The sequence below is a fragment of the Anguilla rostrata genome, chromosome 9 (genome assembly GCF_018555375.3).
Source record: "Anguilla rostrata isolate EN2019 chromosome 9, ASM1855537v3, whole genome shotgun sequence".
NCBI lineage: Eukaryota > Metazoa > Chordata > Actinopteri > Anguilliformes > Anguillidae > Anguilla > Anguilla rostrata.
This window is the reverse complement of record NC_057941.1, coordinates 15,111,332-15,133,249: the sequence shown is the minus strand read 5'-3', so window position 1 is coordinate 15,133,249 and position 21,918 is coordinate 15,111,332. Positions and strand designations below refer to the sequence as shown.

Here is a 21,918-nt window from a genome sequence, read left to right as displayed (position 1 = left end):
CTCCATGTGTGCGTTCTTTAGGTGAAAGCATGAACAGTACCATTGTTATGAATGAACACAAAGCAGCACTGCACTGCCGCACTCCCTGTAATAATTTCCTGTTTGCCGTAGTTGCATTAGTAGCCGGCTGGAAAAACCTACAGCTAATATAGAAAATCAGTCAGTTGCCGTAGCTCGCTTTCAGTGGGACTGAGAGACGTTATGATATCCTGTACGGGAGCCTAATGATGTCTGCTTCAAAGCACCGCGGCTGTCTGTCACTCGGGGGGGTGCGGGAACTAAACCCGCTCGGCTTCCATGAAAGCGGAGCCGGCGCGACGGAGCGGCACGCGTCGGCGTCAGGAGCCGCCGCGGGGCCCGCCGAGCTTCGACGAGGCTCGTAGTGTGCGGGGGATGCGTCTCTCGGGAGCTGATGAAAGTTCGTACTGATAGAGAACCCCCCCCCACCCTCCTCTCCTGTGACTGCGGAGACGGCGGGACCCCCTGTGTCGCTGACGAGTCTCGTCTGAAGTCATCGTCGCGACCTCCCTGTCGCGTTTCTCCATAGCGTGAGGTGATGAACGCTCACGCTCTTGTGCACTCGTTCACTGGGCCTTTTCTGTCACGTCTGAAGCATACCCAACCTTGTTGCTGTATTGTACATAAGAGGGTTGTGTCACATCTCTATGAACATTTACTAATTGTATGTCCAGGTCAATTGCAAAGGCTGTAAGAACGCTTAGACTTAGAAAGAAAAAAAATTTTTTTTTTTTTGGACATTAAGTAAGTAAATTGTTCCAAATTATAATCGAATTAACTAAATGAATGAAATACATTGAGTTATCTAACGCTGACTTCTAACTCTGGTTCTCTGGTGCTCGCTTTCAGACGAGAGCCTCCCCTCCACCCCCCCCTTAGCTGAAATTCTAATTGAATTCTGTTAATTGGCCCGCGCTGATTAATGAAAGGCTTAATGGGGAGAAGCCGGCAGATAAGCGGGGAAGTGAGGCGAGCGGACAGGCTGCTGGAGCAGCTATCAGAAAGCTCTTATCTCGTCCTCCACCCCTCTCATTTCACCGCTAATGAACAGTAAGAGCTATCTGTCTCTGTTGATTCAAGGCGTGGGAATAGGAAGTCTCGAGAACATCTGAATCCGGTCTCCGTGCTGGAGAGCCCTACGTCCGCGTGCGTCCTCGCGTGTGTGTGCGAGCAGGCGAGCGAGCGAGCGTGCGCCTGCTTTGTCAGTTTTTAAAAGCGGGCCGAAGGATTACCGCAGACTTGAAAGGATTTTTTTTTCATTTTTTTTTTCATAATAGCGTATTCTTTCAATCAGTCTGCAGGACCCCGTCTCTTTGAAGCTGGGTTTTTATCTCCCGAAAGCCAGGGGAATCAATATTTCAGGGGAGTCGCGCAATCTCTCTCTCCCTCTCTCTCTGTGTTCCTCCGGGCGCCGCGCGTCCCTGGCGAAACGGAGGAGCCCCCCTGGGGAGAGAGACGGGGGGAGGCGGTCTCTGAAGAGCGTGAAGGGCTCCGTCGAACGGGGCGACTCATTTCAGCGGCGCCGTATAAACAGAGATGAGTCTGAGGCGAAGCCGCGCGCTTTTGTCTTCCACGGGAGGGAGCGGCAGAGCCAGGTTCGGAACCCCAGCATGCCTGGGCTGAGGCCTGAAATGGCCTCTCTTCGCCCCTCGCTGTCCGTCTCTGGAGGGGCGATGGTTCCTCTTCACCTAGAGACTGGCTTGGAGGCAAACAAATTTCGCTTTGCCTTTAGATACCAGCATGTTGGCAGAATGGTGAAAAATCTCTACTATACTGTGGACCTGGCTTTCAGTAAAACACACACACACACACACACATTTTGAGGGCAAGACCCAGACCTGAACTTCTCAGGCTTGGCAAGTCAGCCAGTGCCTTCTCGCTTTGGGCTATTCCTTTACTGTGTGTTTTCATAGAGATTGTTGGATTGTTCACCGTTCATTTTTACGTGTGCCAATATTCTTGTTGCCAAAGAACCCGATCAACCTCCCATAGCAACATTACCTAGATTCTCTGTGCAATTGGCTTATGTAAAAAGACCTTTTTCTTGGGAGTTTCATCCTTTTAATTTTTTGCCAAAAATCATATTACCTATACTTGGAGGTTGTCTCTTCATCATTTGCCATTTTGACCTGGCACACAACGTGCAAGCCCTTTTAATCACTGTGATATAATTCCATGGCATTATAATTTCTTGGTTTCAACCATATTTTATTTGATTAAAATCCTTACTGAAGATTGATGTGCCCTACTTTTGGAATAGAGAGGAAAACCGCACCATAATATTTGTTACAAATGAGAACTCAGCTCCTCAGTTTACTTTGTCATCTCTCCTCCTGAGTCATTTACTTGTATTGTGAAAATCCAACTGAAATATTTTTTATGTGGGCCGCCCTCTGTATTTTTGTGCACTAATTTTAGATGTGCTCACAGTTCTCCTGATTTCTCACAGAATGACTGATCGCTCCTTCTTTTCATCTGGAAAATCGGTTCACCATCCCTGTGCTTAAGTGACTGCTTCTTTGTTCAATTTAGACATCCAAAAACACTGTGCTTTTCATTTGATCTATCTTTCGGTCTGTTTGTCTGTCTGTTTATCCATCTATTAATAGTATCATTTGTACAACAGAGATTATGGTTTTGTGCTGAATGTTGTTGGACCAGAGCTTTCCATTCATTGTTTGACTGCTAACCAAAACTATCCTTGGCTCAACCCCAAACTTTGTACTTTTGCAGCCCTTGGCCAAGAAAAGCGTAGAGCGGGGAAGAGGGATTATTATTAGGTGCACAAGGGTGTCTGATGCTTGCTTTGGCTGAAACCGGCCTAGCTCTGTATGTGTGTGTACGTGCATGTGCATGCGTGTATGTGCTATAGAGAGAGAGAGAGGCGTGGTAGGGCATGGTATCTCTCATCTGTCTGGGCAGAGCTTCAAACCTAAATTTCATTCAGACCTGTGCCTGCACCCAGGTCCACAAAGGCTCCCGTCCTCCTCTAGAGGAAGGAACCGAGTTTGAGTCAGTTGGAAGGATCGTGCTCATGTCCTTTCCCAAGTTACATCAGTCGCGGTGATGTACTTGTGAAGATAGCACTTGTAGTCTTTCAGAAAACTGGGAAACCATTCTGAAATGTGAGCATTGCGCATTCAGTGGGGAAAGAAGGAGGCTTTTAAAGAGTTCTTCTTTAATTGTATTACTGTATTTAGAGACTGCCGGAAGTTTGATACTACGCTGGTGTGGCTTGGAACAGACGTGTCAAGAAGAAGATACCCTTGCTGTCATTTGGAGAATGCCTGAGTAGAGCTGGAAGTGACTCGTGCTATCAGATAAAGAAAAGGGCTTGGGTTTGGGTGGCACTTCTGTGTCGTGTTACGCAGATGGCAGCTTTTATCACAGGTGCCTCTTTAATATCTGCCACCATGAATGATAGATACAATCTGATACCACCCGAGTACAACTGCCGTTTTGCAAAATATTTCACGATAAGGCGTTCTGGTGGTTTGTTTACTTGTTTACTAAGGGAAAAATACATTGTTGAGGGAAGACGAAGAGACATTTGGCTGCCGGTTGTTGTTTGCACTGACCCCGAGCCGTCTGGATGAATTATTCAGACAACTTTGCATTAACGCAGTGCTGTTCATCAGCCACCTTCTCGGACATGGCCAGGCAACCACCCTTTGCAAGTGGGCTGTCTTTCTTAGCCGGGTTGGTGGTGGAGGGGGTACTAGAAGCCTCCTCGAACCTGCGCCGTTCCTCCGGGATGGCAAATTGCTAGAGCGGCAGAGAGCCAAGCGAGAATGAATAGCAAAGAGAAATAAATAAGAAAAGCCCGGGGTTAGCCTCTTCATTCTGCTGCCATTACTCTACCTCCAAGAGCGCTTAGCAGTTAGTCTCGCAAATAAAATAGAGTCAGTGCTGTTTCTACTTCCAAGCAAATCACTGACACTCCTTTGTAAGTGGAGAGCACTTAAAAAAAAAAATAAAAAAAGACTCCACTAAATTTATGAAAATGAATTTGTAGCTCTTTTCTCTGTGCGCCGTTGCCTTTTGTCTATCGCAGCAGTGACGGTGACGCGTACGTGCGGAACCCGATGCCGTGGCTCGGTCTGGCCCTCGGTGTTTGTTTTAACTTGGCGGGTCCGTACCATATGGAGTCTTTCTCCTGTCTGTTCCACTGAATAGATGTTTATTAATGATTCATGCCCCTGTTATGGAACGTGAGGATGGCGGAAAGATTTGTTCGCCCGTGCTCATCTAAACGATGGTTCCCGTGTCGAGTGGGAGGTCCCTGTGTTGACTTTAGGGTGATTAATATCAGGTCCATATGCTTGCGGAGGTGTTCCTGACCAGGCCCCCCCGCATACGCCTGGTGAAAATGAATATTTCTTTCTGGAATAAACATGAAGGAGCTGATTGAGTTTTGTGAGCTGGAGCCTGGAGTCACTTGATATGCTCAGCTCGTAGGCATCAGTTTTTTAAAGCGCCACAGGAAAAGACAGGGCTGTAGGCTTCCCTTGATTTGACAACCGTTTCGAGGCTTTTCGTCGAGATCCTCTGGCTTTCATTAGCCCTAATCCAGGCTGTTCAATCAATCTGCTGTCTGCCCCACCCCGAGTTCTCAGTGCGTACCATTCACAGCGAGCTGAAAAAGTAGTAAATAATAATTAAGGTCTTCAAAAAGAGCTGGAATGTGTGTGTGCGCCTGTGTGTGTCTGTTTGCTTTTGCATGCGTGCATGTAAGTGCAAGTGTGCTTGTGTGAGTGTGTCTGTGTGTGTGTACGTGCGTGCGTGCATACTTGTTTGCATATGTGTGTGGCATTTGCGTGTGTGGTGTTGTGTGCGTGTTGTGCTGTGTGTTGTGTGCTGTGCTTGTGTCTTGTGTGCGTATGTGTGTGACATTACATGTCTGTGTGTGTGTGTGTGTGCTTGTGCTGGTTGTGTGTGTGTCTGTGTGCTTGTGTGCGTATGTGTGTGGCATTACGTGTCTGTGTGTGTGTGTATGTGTGTGCGACATTGCGTGAGCTTGCCCTGTTCAGATAGAGATGAATGAGCGGAAAAGACTGCAGGCCCCTGGATCAATGCTATCTCACACCGAGACAAGCCTTCAGAGCCCTGAGCTTCAGCTGCACGAAATCTCTGTGTATATACATTTCCACCACATGTTTAAAGCCTGGACAGCGTCTCCTGTGTCTTTGCCACAGGCCAAGTCTTATTTAGAAACGAAGCACATTCTGTCCTGTTGCGTATACACACAGACCACATCCAGGCGTGGGTAGACTGTACCTCGTCAGTTCAGCGCCGTTAAGAAGGGCCTTTTTCCGTCCGGCGTCAGGAGGTTTTGCTGACCCCGTATTTGTTCCAGCACCGTCAGGGCTCCGCCCTCTCTACGCCCATACATGGCAGCTCTTAACACAGGGAGGTCACAATGAGGGTTTCTTTTGCGTGCACCGTTTACATTTTCCTACATGGCAGCTGGACACAAAAGGAGATGGGCGCTACTGCTCGTCATCGTTTCGCGTAGACTTCTGACAGATGCTTTCTCGCCGTCTATCATGTCTGCCATGTTTGAACTCTTGTTCAAACATCCTTGGCCAAGAGTGCAGTAGTGACATTAATTACATTTGCAAGTTATAATTTGCTTGTTTGAAGGAAAGTACTGTTTCAAAGTTGCGTGCGTCAGTGTATGACTGACGTTTCCTCATCCATGTGAAATTGCAGGCGTGTTTTTTTTTTACAGGATAATCTGTCCACAGATCCACACAGTACACACATTGAAGGATGCTTCTCCTTGTGATTACTTCCCTCTTCTCTGTATAGCCTTCTTTGGTCATGCTGTGGTCTCTCCCTTAAGCCTAATTTGTACTTCATCGTACACCCGTTTTGAGAAGTGTCGTGCGACAAAAATGAAAGTGTCGCTCAAAGTTTTTAATTTATTCTTCTGCAAAGGGCTGTGGATAGGGCTTTGTTGTCTATGGTAACGAGGTGCCAAACTGCTGATGTTATGGTCTGTCATTCAGATAAACCAACAATAATGACGTATCCACAATGGCGTTCCATTTGGCTGTCCAGTCAACACTGTGCGACAAAGTATGAAGTTCTGCGACATAATAAAATGCTAAAGCTGTGCGACACTTTTTTCCATTGAAAATATGTCATTTTTGTCATGTGACACTTGTCGAAAGGGTCGTGCGATAAAGTATAAACCAGGCATTACAGTGAAGTTGTTTGTTGTTTAGGCCTTTTATTTAATGGAAATGTATTTACCAGAATTTGTTCTTGCCTTTGATACATCTGCACAGCTTTTTTTTTTTTTTACTAGTTCACATCTGATCCTGAGACGGCAAGAGACTTAGGGGCATCGTTTCGTAATGAATCGTAGGTGGCAGTTGCCATTAAGAAGAGTGCTGATAGATTTGTTAATTTTGACAATACACACCTCACTATCAAGTCTCGTTAGCACTGGAAATCCAAGTCTGTTGAAAGGGACACCTCCCCGCATTTCACAGACGTGCAGAAGAGGGAAGCCTGTTCTTCTTTTTCCCTTTTTTCCATACAAGAATGTTTATTCATGCAACGGAATTCCTCCGCAGATTCCTGCATTGTGCTTGATACATGCCAAAGTACTGGAGTCAGACGAGGAGGAGTCAAAGTTTAACTGCCTTCACTAAAAGCGCAGAAGTGTGAAGGTCAAATTCAGAAATCCCTCCCGGACCACTTCCGTCTGAACGAGCGTGGCGTCGGCTTGCTTTTGGGCCGTGCCCTTTTGCCCCTCCGGTCTGTGGAGCTGATGGATTAGACGAGCGCCGGGGGGGGAGAGCACGCCAGGGCCCCACCCTCTGGGTCGCTCGGACGCGTGCCGCATCTGAGATGCAGAGCGTCAGCGTTCTCCAGATCCGCCCAGCCGTTCCAGAGCATCCGCCCGGAATGCTCAATGGAGGACTGACCGCTCTCAAACGCTCGGCACCGCGGCGCCGGCTGCGCAGGGACAGCTCCTTGATTGAGGTTCGCAAGCGTCCGCCAGACACTCCTCAAATGAAAAGTCACAGGAAGACGGTCTATTGTGAAATTTTTTGCGAGGCGAGGAAGGTCGTTCTTTTGAAGATTGCCGTCTGATTGGATCATCGTTGAACGCTTTCCACATACGTCGTGTAAGGCTAATCAAAACTAGCGGGTTTGTGAAAACTTTTTTCTAGTTTTTGGGCTTTCTGGAAGGTTCCGTCTTTGCGACCGCAGTTCACCCTGTGGAAAAAGCGGGGACCTCGGCCTGTCACCTGTACCCCCGAGGCAATGCTCGCAGCGCTCTCCTCCTCCCCCCGAGAGGGTTCGGTTAACGAGCCATGTGACCGCTCCTTCATCGAGGAGTTTAGTTGACCTGGTAACAGCGCCTCACACCGTGTCGTGGCGATACGAATGCAGGGTCATAATTAGCGCGGTGGACGCACCGCGGTGACTGCATTAGCCTTCATTACAAGGGCCAGAGCCGCGACGGAGCGGCTCAGCCTGGTTTTGAGGCTTGGGGGGACAGCCGCCGCACCGATTCCGCCTGAGCCTTAGCAGCAGCCCTCTCAGCGCCGGATGTCGCGTGGAGAATTTTTGTCTGTCAGAGTGTGAATGACCCCTTCTTGCCCTGCCACAGCTTATGCTAACAATATGGCTCATATTCCCATTTTTAGTCATGTGAACCAGAGCAGAATGCTAGGAGGCCATTTTGCGAAAAACACCGTTTGACACCCCAGGTAGCGTGTAGATCATTGCAGACTTTTTTTGTGTAATGTGGAATTTGCCAGGGTTCTCACCAGCATCTGTGCGGCTCTCTTGCAAAGACACGTGTACTCTGGTGACTCACAGGTGTTTTACAGATATGAAAGAAGTGTTAAATCGTAAATGTTCTACTCGCTTTCACGTCTGCCCTTGTCCATCTGTCGACGCATCTCTGTCATTTGCGATACCATTGAGCACATGCAGGCTCTGCTAATAAAGCTTAATCTCATCCCCTCTCCTCCTTTTTAAATGCTTACTCCCAGTTTTGGTATGCCAAATCATACGGCTTAACGTTCATTGAGGAAAAAACCTCTGCTGTTGATTTGGGAGAGCGCAGACAAACAAAGTGCTCTCTCCTAAAAATGTCCAGCCGCCACTATATCACAGTGCGGTTCACAGGATCGTAAGTGGGTGGAAGACCCTTCATGCGCTGCTGAACAGGCTCACGGGCACCCGACGGCTGGCCACTGACACGCCGCGAGATGCCGTCACCCCTCCCTCACACCCCCGCGTGACTCTCCAGCCGGTTTTACGCCCCCCATGCAGTGCCGCCAGCCATAGCTAGCTCTGCCATGGTCCTCCCATTAGGTTAAAATCAATGAGCGCTGCAATGCTGAACTATTAAACACTAACTCACTATTTCCCAATTACTCCTTCTGTGGTGCATTCAATGATTTTCTGACAACAAGGTGCTCTGGGTTCGTTTTGGTCTGCCGTCAGTGTGTTCACACCCATCAGTCCCTCGTTAAATGTTGTCTTGGCTCCGGTCTCGGATTCTCTTCCGCTCTTCTCCCACCGGCCTTCTGTCCCCTCCCCAAAACCCTTGTCCTGTCCTAGCTCTTGCATCCCTCTGCATCTGCTGATAATGCATATTATGCTTTCTTCCAAGCTTGTTTTTTTCTCTGGTTTCCTCTCGTATTTCTCCATTTCTCACAGTCATCTCCTCTGGGATGCATTCCTTTTCATTTGTAGTCTAATATCATATTTCTTTCTGTTTTTTTCTATGTCCTTCAGTTGACCTTTATCTCTGTGGAATCTCTTTCCCCTGTTTTTTCAGCTGAAAAAACAAGGATTTGCTCTTGACTGTTGAGATTTTTTCCCTCAGAAAACTTAAGTTTTGGATTGCTTTTGGTGCTACTTCTTGATGTTATATTTGTAAGATCGGTCCCTTTCCAAAAGTGGGCAGAACCCATTCTTGCAACTGGCTCTCTTCTTAGCAGTAGTTCTTATTTGATTTCATGTAAAATTCTGAATTCCTCTAACTTTACATCTTTTTTCCCCAACACTTCATATTTTCTCCTGAGGTCTGCATAGATATCTGGGTTTTTTTTTTTTTCTCAGTAATGATGGCTTGCATTTATAATGCGCTTTTCTCAGAGTCTAAGCATTTTACAGTGATGAGGGGTGAAGGATATCTAGTTTTTACATTATAGCTTTTGAGAGAGTGATAGACAGTATAATTTGATATGGCAAACCATAGGAATGCTGTCTGTTTCTCTTTCTATCACTCCCCAAAAAGATCAAAGGAAACATCCTTGGGGCGATTAAAGTGATGCTGCAGGTCTTATCTCAGTATACAACCTGAAGTGTCCTGGAGACTTTTCTCCTTGAAACTTTTATTATATTCAGAGGAAGCGCTGAACACCCAAACTGTTGGGACTCACGGATCCACCATGGCCACTGAATGCCACAAGGATCAGTTTCCTTTTTGATTTTAAGTTTGAATGCCAATCTATGACATCCTATTGAAGTCATCAATTGAAAGTATTATAGTCTATATTTATAATGGTTGTTGAAGCCTGCCAGTTGGAATTTACATTTTTTGAAGCAGGAAACTAATGTGGTGCGATTTGGTTTTGTTACATGGCAAATATTACTACTAAGATTACTACTGGCTGGAATTAACAATTATTTGTCTACAGCTTTCACCTCTATTGTTAGAAGCAGTATTAAACTTCATTTTTATATAGGTACTCAATAGCTTGGTTGGATTACCTCCTAACATACTGATGTTTTGTGTTGTTAAAAATCGGCTAATACCATAAATCTTGTGCTTAGTTCTGCTTCCGACAACACATGGCCAACTTAAGGCAAGTAAATTTGTCAGCTTTTAGAAAGGCCAGTCCTTGTCTGACCCCTCTTCCACACCTCCACCTTTCCACACCCCACCCAATCAGGCCAAGCATCCTCCCCTGATCGTTCATTCAGTATGCAAGGGCCAGGAGAAGATGGGGTGTCCCTCCTCTTTTCTTTACGTTTGGTTAGCTTTGGGGGAGTTATCAGCCAGTTAACAGCTATTGCGGTGGGCATTGTGGGCTGCTGTGCTTTTGGCATGTGGGGAATCTGAGCGTTGCATCTGGGGCTGGTGTTTCTCGGTGTTTAGTGTGTGCAGTCTTCACTTCCCTGGTGCTTAATTGGGGTTAATTTGACCAGAGGGAAGATCTCTCCCTACTGGCCCACCAGCATCACTTCAGGCAGCAACTTTGTTTTTTTTAGGAGGTCCCTATCTCTATCCAAGTACTTTAACATTTCAATATTTTGTCTTTCTCTTAGAAAAGCTTCCCTGTTATGTATTGACCTGCCCTGGAACTTAGGTTCTGCACTGGCACCAATTACCATTCATCTCCTCTTCTATAAACAGGATCTTCTGCCTTTCCACCTCATGTTGTCTGATTTCACTCTTTTGCATGGCTCATTTAACTTCTTTGTGCTAGGCTCTTGTATCTGTCTAATGACCCATATGATTTTTTCCTCTATGTTTTTCTTTAGCATCTATTGTGGCTCATTATTTAACTAGTATTTAACCTGGACTGAAAATGGTTGGCTGTATGCGTGTGTGTGTGTAACTATTATTTTTGCTTGAAATTAAATTGATTGAAATATCTATGTAGTTTTTGGTATTTTTACTGAATACAATATTAGGGATCTAGGTATTATTTATCTAGTTTTGTTTTTTGGTTTGTGATGAAATGAAGTGGAAGTGTCGGTCTATTTTGGAGAACCCTTTAATTCAATTTCCAAAGCTCGCTGGGGTTCGTTTGAGCGTGCGCATTCCTGGTGCGCTATTGAACCACACTCGCTGACTGGCGATTGCATCGATTGACCTCGCCGCTTCAGAAACCGCTCTTTCCAAACAACCAGACGTGCTTAAATCCACCGTGAACATTACACACCGCTGTACAAGCAAGCCCGGGGCCTACTACTGTTTCAGTGAACACCTTCACCTTTGTGATACTAAGCAGGCAGCATAGCGTCTGACTGCTAACGCAGTCGAGTTGAATAGCCTAGTTTAGTTTTTCCGGATACAGAGCGGAGCAAGTTTTGCTATACCTTTCGTCTCAGCTGAGACTGTTTTTTTTTTTTTTTTTGTTATTGTCTGTAGTGTGACATCAGAATCAGCTTTTTGGGGCTCTGACCTCCAGCAAAATGTCTCTCTGAACCCTCTGGCTGGCTCATCATTACTTATTTAGCTTATTTTACAGAGAGTGTGAGCGTACACTGAATTGAGATTAGGCTCTTCCCCTGCTGCTTCAGCCCTATGGCACCTTTATGTTATACACATTTATTTTTTATCCCCCCCCCATCTTTTTTTCTCCCCAATTTGGAATGCCCAGTCTTACACACTCATGCTGAAATCTCTGCAGCTGCTCCAAAGTGTGAAATTGGCAGATGCTGTTTTCACTGCAGCCCAGAAGCCAAACTTGCACAGACACGAGTCCGAGGAAGGAACACCCTTCATGTGCAGCTTCAGGAAGCAGACTGCAGGCTCTCGATAGAGCAGCAGGGGTTGCTAGAGAGCGATGAGTGTCCTGGCAAACTGAAGCCTTTCCTAACCCTGAGGGGTTACCAGCCACAGTTGGCACCGGCACAGTCAGGATTCAATCTGTGTGGAAGCCCCATATAAGGGTATTACTCTTAACAGTTTGGTAATCTTGGGGAATGATTTAGCTAACAAAGCTATGATTAATTGAATGACAGGCCCAGTTTGTTTTCTGGGTCGTGAGAGGGAGATAGAGATTAGGGGCAGAGGTTGGCATTTAATATGCAAAGTGGCTTTTTACTTGTCTGACATTTCCTGAGGGACGTCAGTGTGTTTGTTTTGCCTTGCAAGAATCATCTGTTGGCTGGAAATGGGGTTAGAAATGCCAGGGGTGGTGATTACTGTGTGTGCGTGTGTGGGAGAATGGTAAGGTTACTGCTGAAATGAAGTCATTCCACGCTTCCGATGTGTAGGACCTTCAGAAGGCAGAATTGTTTTCTGAAACGGTTTTTTTTTTTTTTTTTTTCTTCTGCAGAAGGAATTCGGAACATGACCATGGACTCCAGCCAGATGGGAATGCCCATATCAGACCCCAACGCCTGGGCGACTGCCATGAACAATCTGGGGATGGCGCCAATGGGCATGACCGGTCAGCCCCTCATGTCAGGTACCGTGATCCCTCCCCCGATTTCATCTCGCTCTCCAAAAGGCCTCATCGACATCACGTCTCCCAGTAGACCAGCCAAAGTCTTCCGCCCTCCCTTTAAGTATGGCCTGTGTCAGAACCGCCGCTCTCACCGCCCACGGCTCTCAGAAGAGTCTGCTGTCGCTGCGGTAACGGTCAGAGGCGGGTCCCAGGCGGCTCCGACCTGTCACATTAATTGCTGTTGACCACTTTCCCTGTGACAAAGCTTACGAGCGTTGCTGTTGAGTCAGCGAAACTCAATTTTGACACTGTTATCAGTCTGAGGTCTGCTGTGAAAAATGTCTTGAGGGTCTGGTTTTCCTTATTGGGCCAATTTGAACATAGCGTTAAACAGTGTGCAGGAATCAGTATGCTTGGTTAGGAGTTGCTTTCACCTTGGTGATATGCTGAGATTTCACTTTTCTTATTGCATCTGATTGATATAATTCACACTGGATAATACAATAAATGGAGACATCATTTTATAACTTACATAATTGAAGAGACAGAAGAGGAGTCATGATTTATTTTATTCAATTTTGACCTGAACGTGGCAAATTATTCAGAATAAAACGGGTCTTAATTGAGTCATTTGTCATTTGTCACATTTAACCGCAAAACCATGTTTTTTCTTTGGTGGTCATTTGACCGGTCATTTGAGACCGATTTGAAGATTCTTTGACGCAGGTTACTGAAACTTACCTCTAGTCTCAGTCGCCACCAGATTTTCTTTCAACAGCAAACGCCAACCTACGGTCACCAATAAAGAAGGTAGCTTTCTAGTGGTCTTGTTAACTGGCTCTGCCTTCTTCCTTTCTAGCACATTGATTTTATAATTGCTGTAAATGTAAGTAAAACATATTCAAATATATCTAACTAATCATATAAGCTTATTATATTGCATGCATTATTAATAAGATATTATATTATTATTACAGTTGTATTATTGTATACTTGTGGTACTGTAGTTTGTAGTTTTCATTTGTTTGCTTGTTTTTAAGGTAGTTAGCGTGCTGTACTGAACGTGAACATGAACTGCTAACTGACTATGTAGCTACGTATCTTGTTCTTGGTAGCTTTTTAAAAAATATTGTGTTTTATTTTCCCTGTTTTTATCCAAATGTGGCCATTTGTACCCTAGTGCTATTCAGTTCCCTGTGTATCGCCGAGAATGGCGTCCAATTTGCCGCTCCCTCAATGCACCGGGCGTGCTCGGATCTGGCAGGACCTGGGCTCGACCCTCGCTGTGCAACTGCAGTGATTTAGCTTCGCTTTAAAATAAATTAAAAAAACTCATACAAGAAATGCCAAAAACGAAACACTAAAAATAAACTGTTCTGGCTTTGACACAGCCACCTGTTCCCCATTGTGTGAGCTCACCCAGAAAACAGAGGTATTGGGACTAGCAGCCTCCATCTGTTTTAAAGCTTTTAAATCCTTATGAAGAAACCGCGTTGTGGTTATCGTGGGGTCTCATTTGTGCACTTATATTACCAGGACAGGATTTACAAATGTCCCTGGTTTAATGGCTGACTTAATGTTAAGAGAGTTACTCGGGTTGATGGACTGCGACTCGGTTAACATTTTGAAGCCGAGGATGTCAGATAAGAGTTAAACGGAGCATGGCCCTGGCGTGGTTGTCTTTTCATCATGACATTTTCAGCATCGTTAAGCCAGCAGAAGCGCACATCATTTTTTCAGTAGTTTGGCCATCGTGCAGAGAGGCAAATTTTATTCAGTCTTCATTAGGAGAACTCTTCAGAGGTGATTTAGGAATCGTGATTTCAGCTTGCCTAAATCCGCCTCCACTCCAGAGGCCAGTCGAACTCCAGAGCTGACTGCTGATGATACATCTGGCTTCTGGTGTGTCTAGTGTCCACTGCTCCAACCGTCTGCACTTTCACTTTGACAGATGGGAAAAAAAAGAAAAACTGACGGTTGCAACAATGGAAAATGCTACCACGGACAAACCGCCTACGTCGAGAAGCACATCCTTAACTTCATTTGTGTCTGCAAGCGATCGTTTATAGAAAATACGTCCCCCATAATGCACCTTTCAGTGCACCTTTCACTTTTCATCTTCTTAATTTTCCTGGAGTGCGCTTCATCCGTCCTCCTCAGCAGCTCACCTCTCAAGAGCGAATGATGTACTTTGCTGAGCGAGTTATGTGCGTTTGGGTGGAATACTGATGCGGGCGCGCTGGCGGAGATGCTGAGCACCCTGATCTGTGAGCCGAGCCAGGACCGGAGCCGCAGTCTGCTCGGCTAATTCATCCCGCAAAGAACCGGAGCGCGGCTCCCGAAGCGCGTCTTCGCTTCCGATCAGTCTAACCCGGAGAAGAGCTGCTCTTTTCCAGGACGTCAGCGTCATTGGCGGTTAAGACGTATTTCGCTAGCTGAATTCGGCGTTTTTCCTCCTTGCCTGCGGTGGTGCAGTTGGCCTACCGTCCAGGGAGGCCTTGGGAGAAGTGAAAAGGGGGCGTGGCCTATTTGTTATGTCATAATATCCCTTCAAGACACGAGCTTTGCTGTGCTTCAGCCTTTCAGCCCTTTCTTAAGCCATTACACTGCGGCTTCTCTCATCACGAGTTCCTACACAGTTACACATGTGGTTCTGCTGGCTTCAAATGATAGGAGCAGTGGTTGGAGTCTCGTAAGCATGTCACACTGAAGACTCGGTGTCTTGCTCGGCAGCGCGAGCGACTTGGCTTGTCTGTGGAGGTCCCGGGCGCGCCCGGTCCCTTTGACACTCCCCTCCCTTAATTGCGGGTCAGACTGAGCGGGGCGGCGATAGCGGCGCGGCGCTGTTCCGCTGTCACAGGGATGCTGGATGGCGGCGTCTCCGCTCGGCCATTAATCACACGGGGCCGCAGCTGTTCCCTCCCGCTTCTCCAAACCGAACTTTCCGCCGACTTAATTACCGCCCCAAATCGGCTGCGTCAGCACTTTGTCCGTTCCCCTCACAAAGAAATTATGAGAAATCATCATAATTTCCATCACCGCGCGCTCGCCCATGCGAACACACACACGCGCACACACACATGCAAACGCGCACACACGCAAACACAAACATCACATTCCCCTTTTTTGCGGTTGTCATAGCGGTTTGAATCATGTTGTTTTCATTGCAGGCAGATATAGGGCCCTGTGTTGCTAGGCTGCACAAATTCGGTCATTTATCACCAGTCGTATCGCATGCGGTGATGTACGGCGATAAACTGGACCGCTTTCTCTCCTGCATCTCAATTAATCTATGTCACGTACAGAACACCGCTGCACGTAATGCAAACATCTCTGTTTTGGGTCGAGTCAGGGAGCGGGTCGGTTGCTCACCACTCAGCAGAGCACGAGCGCTGGTAAGGCATAGCCTTATGCATATCCATGTGTTTCCATTCAGGCACGAATGGTCCGAAGTTTCACGTCTTCCAAGAGAGGCCACGGAGCTCCAGCATTTTTGCTGCGTTTGATCTTCAAAGCTGACACGGTTCGGTTTCTGTACAGAAAATCAATCTGCAGCTGCTCGTAAGTTAAAAAGGACTGGGCCGGTGCCTCCAGTTCTCTCCAGTACGAGCTCACTTACAAAGCCAGTTCTCGCTCGTGTTATTGATATGGAGCTGTTTTATGAAGATGTCCGTAAGTGTAGCGATTGGGCGAGGATATGTGCTCGCCTGGAAACTTCACCCACCGGTGCCCGATGTCCAAATAGAAGCAGGAATTAAAAGCAGCTCCCGGAATCTGTCCTGCTTGTTTGTTTTCACTAAAGTTTCACGTTAGCGTGCTAAAATTTCAGTCGGCAGGCCTTTGTCAGGCGGTCACAGCAGTGCTCAAGTTCAGCTTACTGTAACGTGGGCGGTTTTCAACGCCGCAGTTAATCAGCGGAACCTGCAATTAACACAGTGTGTGGGAGTTTGGTTTTTCATTTCTGCTGAGCGTAACGATATATAAAAAATGCGTGGAAACAAAATTTCCCAAAAAAACGAAATAAACAAAACCTTTTATTGGATGACAATGCAGTCGATTTCAATCTGGTGCAGATCTCTCTCATCAGTCCTTCTGTCTTTTGACCGCGTCGTGTAAGATCCGATGAAAAGAAACGGCAACACGCGGGTCTGAGCCAAGTGCCTGCAATGCAGACAGATGAACTAGCGCTAGCATTGTACCCACATTTAGCGCTCATTCTTATAGGGCAGGTACTGTCCTAATTGCAGCGGCGTGTGGCTTTAGAGATTTCAGGCTCGTGTCTCCCATACTGCTGAGGTAATGACTCTGGGGAGCCTCACTCTGAAGCCCCTCTGGCCTTGTGATTTCTAGGAACTTTTGTTAATTTTTTAGGGTTTTTAAAAAATTTTTATTGACTCTCTTTACCTGAGCTCGTGACCCCTTTCTATTTTACCTTTCCCATTAAGGCCCTTGGCCCCCAGAGCTCCCCCCCCCCCGCCACGCAGATGCCTTTGCACACTGAACGTTAGGTTCCCCCTCCGCCTGTAAAAACACCCTTTTGAAGTTTGTGGGTTTATTTATTTTTTGTCCTCTTTGTGGCCTCTGCGAGAGCTTTCGGGGGTCATCTCTTTGAGTCTGTTCGGGCTCTGGCAGGATCTTGGCCCCGAGCTGCAGCCAGCCGACAGGAGAGCAGTGGAAGAAGTTTTCGGACGAATCTATCAAAGATGTTTCTGTTTTGGCCCAGGAGAGAGCCAGATGAAGGTCTTGCGGCGTGCTCTGTATGGACTTTATTTTATTTTATGTCCTTCCCACCCCATATATTTGAATTTGGGTTATACACGGATTTAATCATTTCATCCATACTGTGAGCCGGTCCCCTGGGGCTCCGGGTTCAGTAGACACTGTAGACACTGATCTCATCACAAAACCAGCTGAATGGGCCATTTTTCCTTTGTTGAAAGATGGAAGATGGGTGGGGGTGACGAGATCACCGTCAAGCTCAGATCCTTTTTTAAAAAAAAAAAAACAACTTTCTTTTTTCCCATCTGCACCCCGTGCCCCGCGTTATTACGATTTTCTATGTTCGTGCGTTTACATACGGGCTGTTTTTGCTGTTTATTTCTGTAATTTCTTAACCAAGCTCTAAACGAATAAAAGCTTTTTTTTGTGATTTTTCTTCCTAGTCATTTCCTCTCTCATTGTGTATGTTCTGTAAATAATATTTGTATTCCCAGCCTGACTCTGCCGCCCAGTACAGTCCGTCCCTCAGTACTGTCCTCATATGACCTGCTGCGCCATGATGTTTTTCAACATCTCTTTTATGTCCGTTTCATGGCTGAAGAAAAGGGCTTGGAAAAAGATCAGGGTGTAACAGGGTGCATTACTGTGCCATTTGCAATAGTAATGGAGATGCTAAGAGCAAATGGAATCTGGTGTCATTTATAAGCTCTGTTCCCTGTTTTCTGCTTGTTTTGCTAAATTTTTAAGAATCCGTTTAAAGTCTTTAAAACAACTCATTTGGGAGCCGATGAGAGTGCGGAATTAAGGTACTTTTGGCAGATATTTCTGCGGTTCAGGTGGGAGTTCGTCCCGATTCCAGATTATTTTTTCTCTCCCCCCCGAGCGCTCCCGTAATAATACCCTCCTGCGGAGCACGAAGGTGCGGGCTACGCTTGATGAATCTTCAATCGCAGCCCGCATGCAGCGGCCTTCTCCAGGGGCAGGGCCCGGCTGCGCGTTCCTCTCCCGTCCCTCCCGTGTCCCGGTAACGAGCGGCGGGGCTCCGCGGCGGGACCCCTCGCGTCGATACCGCGGAATTTCCCGGCGTCCTCGCCGTGGGGTCCCCGGACGGCTCCCCCGCTCCTGACATTTTCAGCTGCTGCGGGGGCGGCCCGATCGGGCGGTAATGAAAGTCAATGAGTCGCTTCAAAGCGCCCGGGGTCATCGATCCCCCGCTTAGATTTCCGATAGTGTTGTGATTGCGGCAGGTGTCGAGATGGCTTTGGCCTCCGAGTCTCAGAAGGATGCACTGAAAGAACATCCGAACCGCCACGCCCCGTTGTTAATGCGCTTTTCGTTTGCCGAATAGCACCAGGCTCCTGTATCCAGCACTACTCTTTTCAGGTTAAACTCCCAATTGCGTCGGGCACGCGTAGATAAGTAGGCCGCCTTGTAAGGAGCTTAGTCTGGACATTCTTCAGAAGACCCACAGTCCAGACCCATACCAATGAAGCAGCGAGATGTGGGAATACAGTGAGGTGTGTGCGTTTAGCAGGCCCAAAGGGCTTCCCTTTACTTCCTCCTGTTTAAAAACAGGGCTGGCTCATTGATAGGCCCCCCCTGCCTCTGTAGCTCTCTTGGCAGTGGACGCGCTGGGGATGTCTTTGGCTGCAGGATACGTGGAAACTCGCCATGTTTTTTTCTGATCTCCGCCTGCACACCCTCCACAGGGAAGTCCTTACACTGAACTCTGGCAAGGGTTGTGGGACTTCCTCCTTCACCCTCCCAGTACTCTCCTACATGGGAAAACCTAAATGCAGTTTTAATAAGGAGTGCTGAGTATAAATTAATTAATTCAGTTATAAGTAAATTATCAGGGAATACTTCAACAAATTAAGTTTCCCTACCCAAATGCTTCAAGGCCATCTGTTTCCTCAGAACTTTTCTGTAAACTGAACTTTTCGGTTTCTCCATTTTACCAACCCAGTTCTCAACCATCCACCCATTACTCTCCCACTGTGTGGATCAGTATTTGCTAAAAGGTCTGCCCTGTCTAGTGCCCAGAGGAGTTCTCTTACCCCTCCTCTGCATGATTGGCATTCCTCTTTTTCAGTGTCATCACTTCTGGCAAACCCATTGGAAAGGCGTTCTACCTTACTGTATGTAGAGCGACGGAGTGCACTTCCAGGGATGGGGCAAAAATGTGTCCCCTTGTTAAAATGTGCGCAAGATAGCCTGCAGTGTCCTGAACGCCTCTCTGGTTGGGAACCTGCAGCCAGGTCAAACCAGGTTTGTTTTCTGAAACATGGTGCTTGGGCACCATCGTGAAAACATTCTACCTGTTGGAACTGTTTTTATTGAAGCACGTCCATCAAGAATCTGCGCTTGCAGAGACAGCTAAGCAATCCTCAAGGACTAGTCTTATCAGAGAGTGAAATACTTATTCAATTTCAAAATGAATGAAAAAATGCATTACATGTAGCCTAGTACTTTTAAGAAAATAGAGAAATAGTTATTATAGTGAATATGTCAAGGAACTCTTGCCTTTCACCAGGGGGTACTTGAGAAGATGGCAAAGTGATGGACGTTCTCATAACTTTTGCATTACAATACACACCGAAGGACTTTCAATCATTGCTGATTATGATTTTCTGGGAAAAACAGCCTTTTTAGTAATGCATACCTTCAATAAATGGTAATAGAAGAGACCTTGCACAAAAGTAAGTCAGAAATCATGTTGTGATGCAGCAGCATTTCATGTGGAGTTAATTCTGTTCATCTGTACAGACCAGTCCCAGCTTCGAGGATAAGAGTCTAAGATCCAGGCCTTGTCTGAATTGGCGCACTTGAGTATACAAGTGGTATACAATTTAGATATCACTTGTATACACAAAAGTTGGTAAGTGTGCTGATTCGGACATGGCCCCAATTTCTGGCATGAGAAAGTTTGTGTTTGTTCCTCTTGCATTTCCTCTTCCCTCGAAGCCCCGCCCCTGCCATAACCCCACCTCTTCCAAAGCTCCTCCCCTGCAGTAACCCCTCCATAGCCCCACCCCTGGGCATCATTAGCGGTGGTACTCCTTTACCTTCAAATATAACATACTGAAGTTAGAGAATTTTTTCACACTCACATCAGCAGAAAATGTACCAGAATACATGGCCTAGACTTGATAAGGAGCCTCTTTCCCTGGGGAGGAATAAATAAAAGTAAATAAACACAATTGTTCACAAAAAAAAGCTTGTTTTTGCCTGGCTCTTGTCCTCTGCTCATGTACTGAATGTGTAACGGCCCCGCACAGAATTAAAGCGTGACTGTGAAGATGCGCGTTGGGGGCCGTGAAGTGTCTGTGCAGAATGGCGCTGTTAAACAGATTTGCAGTGGCGGAAGCCAAGCGCGGGTTCCATAACTTACCGCCAACGCGCCTGTCAGAGGGGCGACGCGGCGACGGCGGGGACGACGGCGCACACCTGCCGGCCCGAGCGGGGAACTGGAGCAGCTGCGGGCCCCGCGCCGAATTGTCAGCCTCAGACTTGTTGCTAAACACTGGTCTGAGATAAATGACTCTTTCTCTCTTATTGACAGCCGGCCCGGCTCTTAAGAAAGTTAATCTCCCAGTGTTATCTCGCAACAAGGAGTCTTGAGACTGTGCTGTTGATTAGATGACAGTGTTTTAGGAGGGGACCACACTCTTAGAAGATCATTTCCTACACAACCACGTTATGACCAAAAGTATCTGGACACCCCTTGGTATGGGTTGTCATAGTTTGGGCTAGGCCCCTTTAGTTAAGGCAAATCTTAATGCAGTGACATTCTAGATGATTCTGTGATTCTGTTTTCAACTTTGTGGCAGCAGTTTGGGGAAGACCCTTTACTGCATGACAGTGCCCCCGGACACACAGCGAGCTCCATGTAGAAATGGTTTTGTCGAGATCGGTTTGTAAGATCTTGAGTGGTCTGCACAGAGCCCTGGCCTCAACCCCATCCAACACCTTTGGGATTAATTGGAAAGCCAACTGCAAGCCAAGCCTAATCGCCCAATCAGTCCCCAACGTCACTAATTCTCTACTGGCTGAATGGAATCAAATCCCTGCAACAATGCTCCTGCATCTAGAATAAAGTCTTCCCAGTAAGGTGGAGATTGTTATAGCAGAAAGGTTTGAAGAGAAGTTAAGCAAAAGCATCCCTAGTGATTGGGTAAAATCCTGCTATTTGTCACACGTGAGCACACACACACACACACAGAAACAATTATGGTGAATAATGAATTTGACATAGATTAAAACGATAATCTCAAAGCACTTCACGATTAAGGCAATAGGCACACCAGCCTCACACCAGCAGTGTGTAGCACCTACCTCGGTGATGCAGGGCAGCCTGTCTGAACCACAACACCCACCACACTTTTGGCAGTTACAGCGGGGGGGAAATTAAATTTAGGCAGTCGTACTGTAAATCTCAGCTGTGCTCCAGAGAATCCCCTGTTCATTACAGTTTAGATTGGCACAGTGAACCAGGGCCTTGGCTCAGCGTCTCTAATGGGCGACGTCATTTCCAACCCACCTCAGGTGGCACTCGTCACAAACGTGTCTCCCCGCTTCTCTGCGCAGTAGGCTTGCTCTGCTCGTTTTCATTCTGCGGTCCACCTGCACGGTCATACAGAACAACAAATCTGTTTTTGTTGTTCCATAGGAAAAAAAACAGAGATCACACAATGCACGTCGTCCGTAGTTGTATCTTCATGAGCTGTTTCCTCGTTGTGGTTTCAGACCGCGTTTGTGTTATGAAATATTATTGGGTTTCATTTGAAATTACCTACGTTGACTTAAGCTGTTCGTGTAACCGTTGACATGTTGCGTTGATATTCCACTATGTTCGCTTTTATTTATAGTTATTTTGTTATTTTTTGTCTGTTTGTTTGCTGCTACCTCAATGCACATGTATGTTTACAGATGTTTTCAAGCATACCTTTTCCCATATATATATATATATATATATGTCGTTTTTTTCCCCTCGCACGGATAGCATTTCGCACGGATAGCT

General features: G+C 46.6%; 1 protein-coding gene across 12 annotated transcripts in view; it reads left to right on the top strand.

Annotated features, from left to right (window-relative positions):
• LOC135263024 (ecto-NOX disulfide-thiol exchanger 2-like) overlaps window positions 1-21,918 on the top strand; it is a 173,648-nt gene that overhangs the window by 112,501 nt on the left and 39,229 nt on the right. For all 12 annotated transcript variants that reach the window (XM_064350560.1, XM_064350562.1, XM_064350571.1 and 9 more), the window contains one exon: window positions 12,069-12,200. In XM_064350560.1, the coding sequence (XP_064206630.1) occupies window positions 12,069-12,200 (132 nt within the window). The remainder of the gene's footprint in view (window positions 1-12,068; window positions 12,201-21,918) is intronic.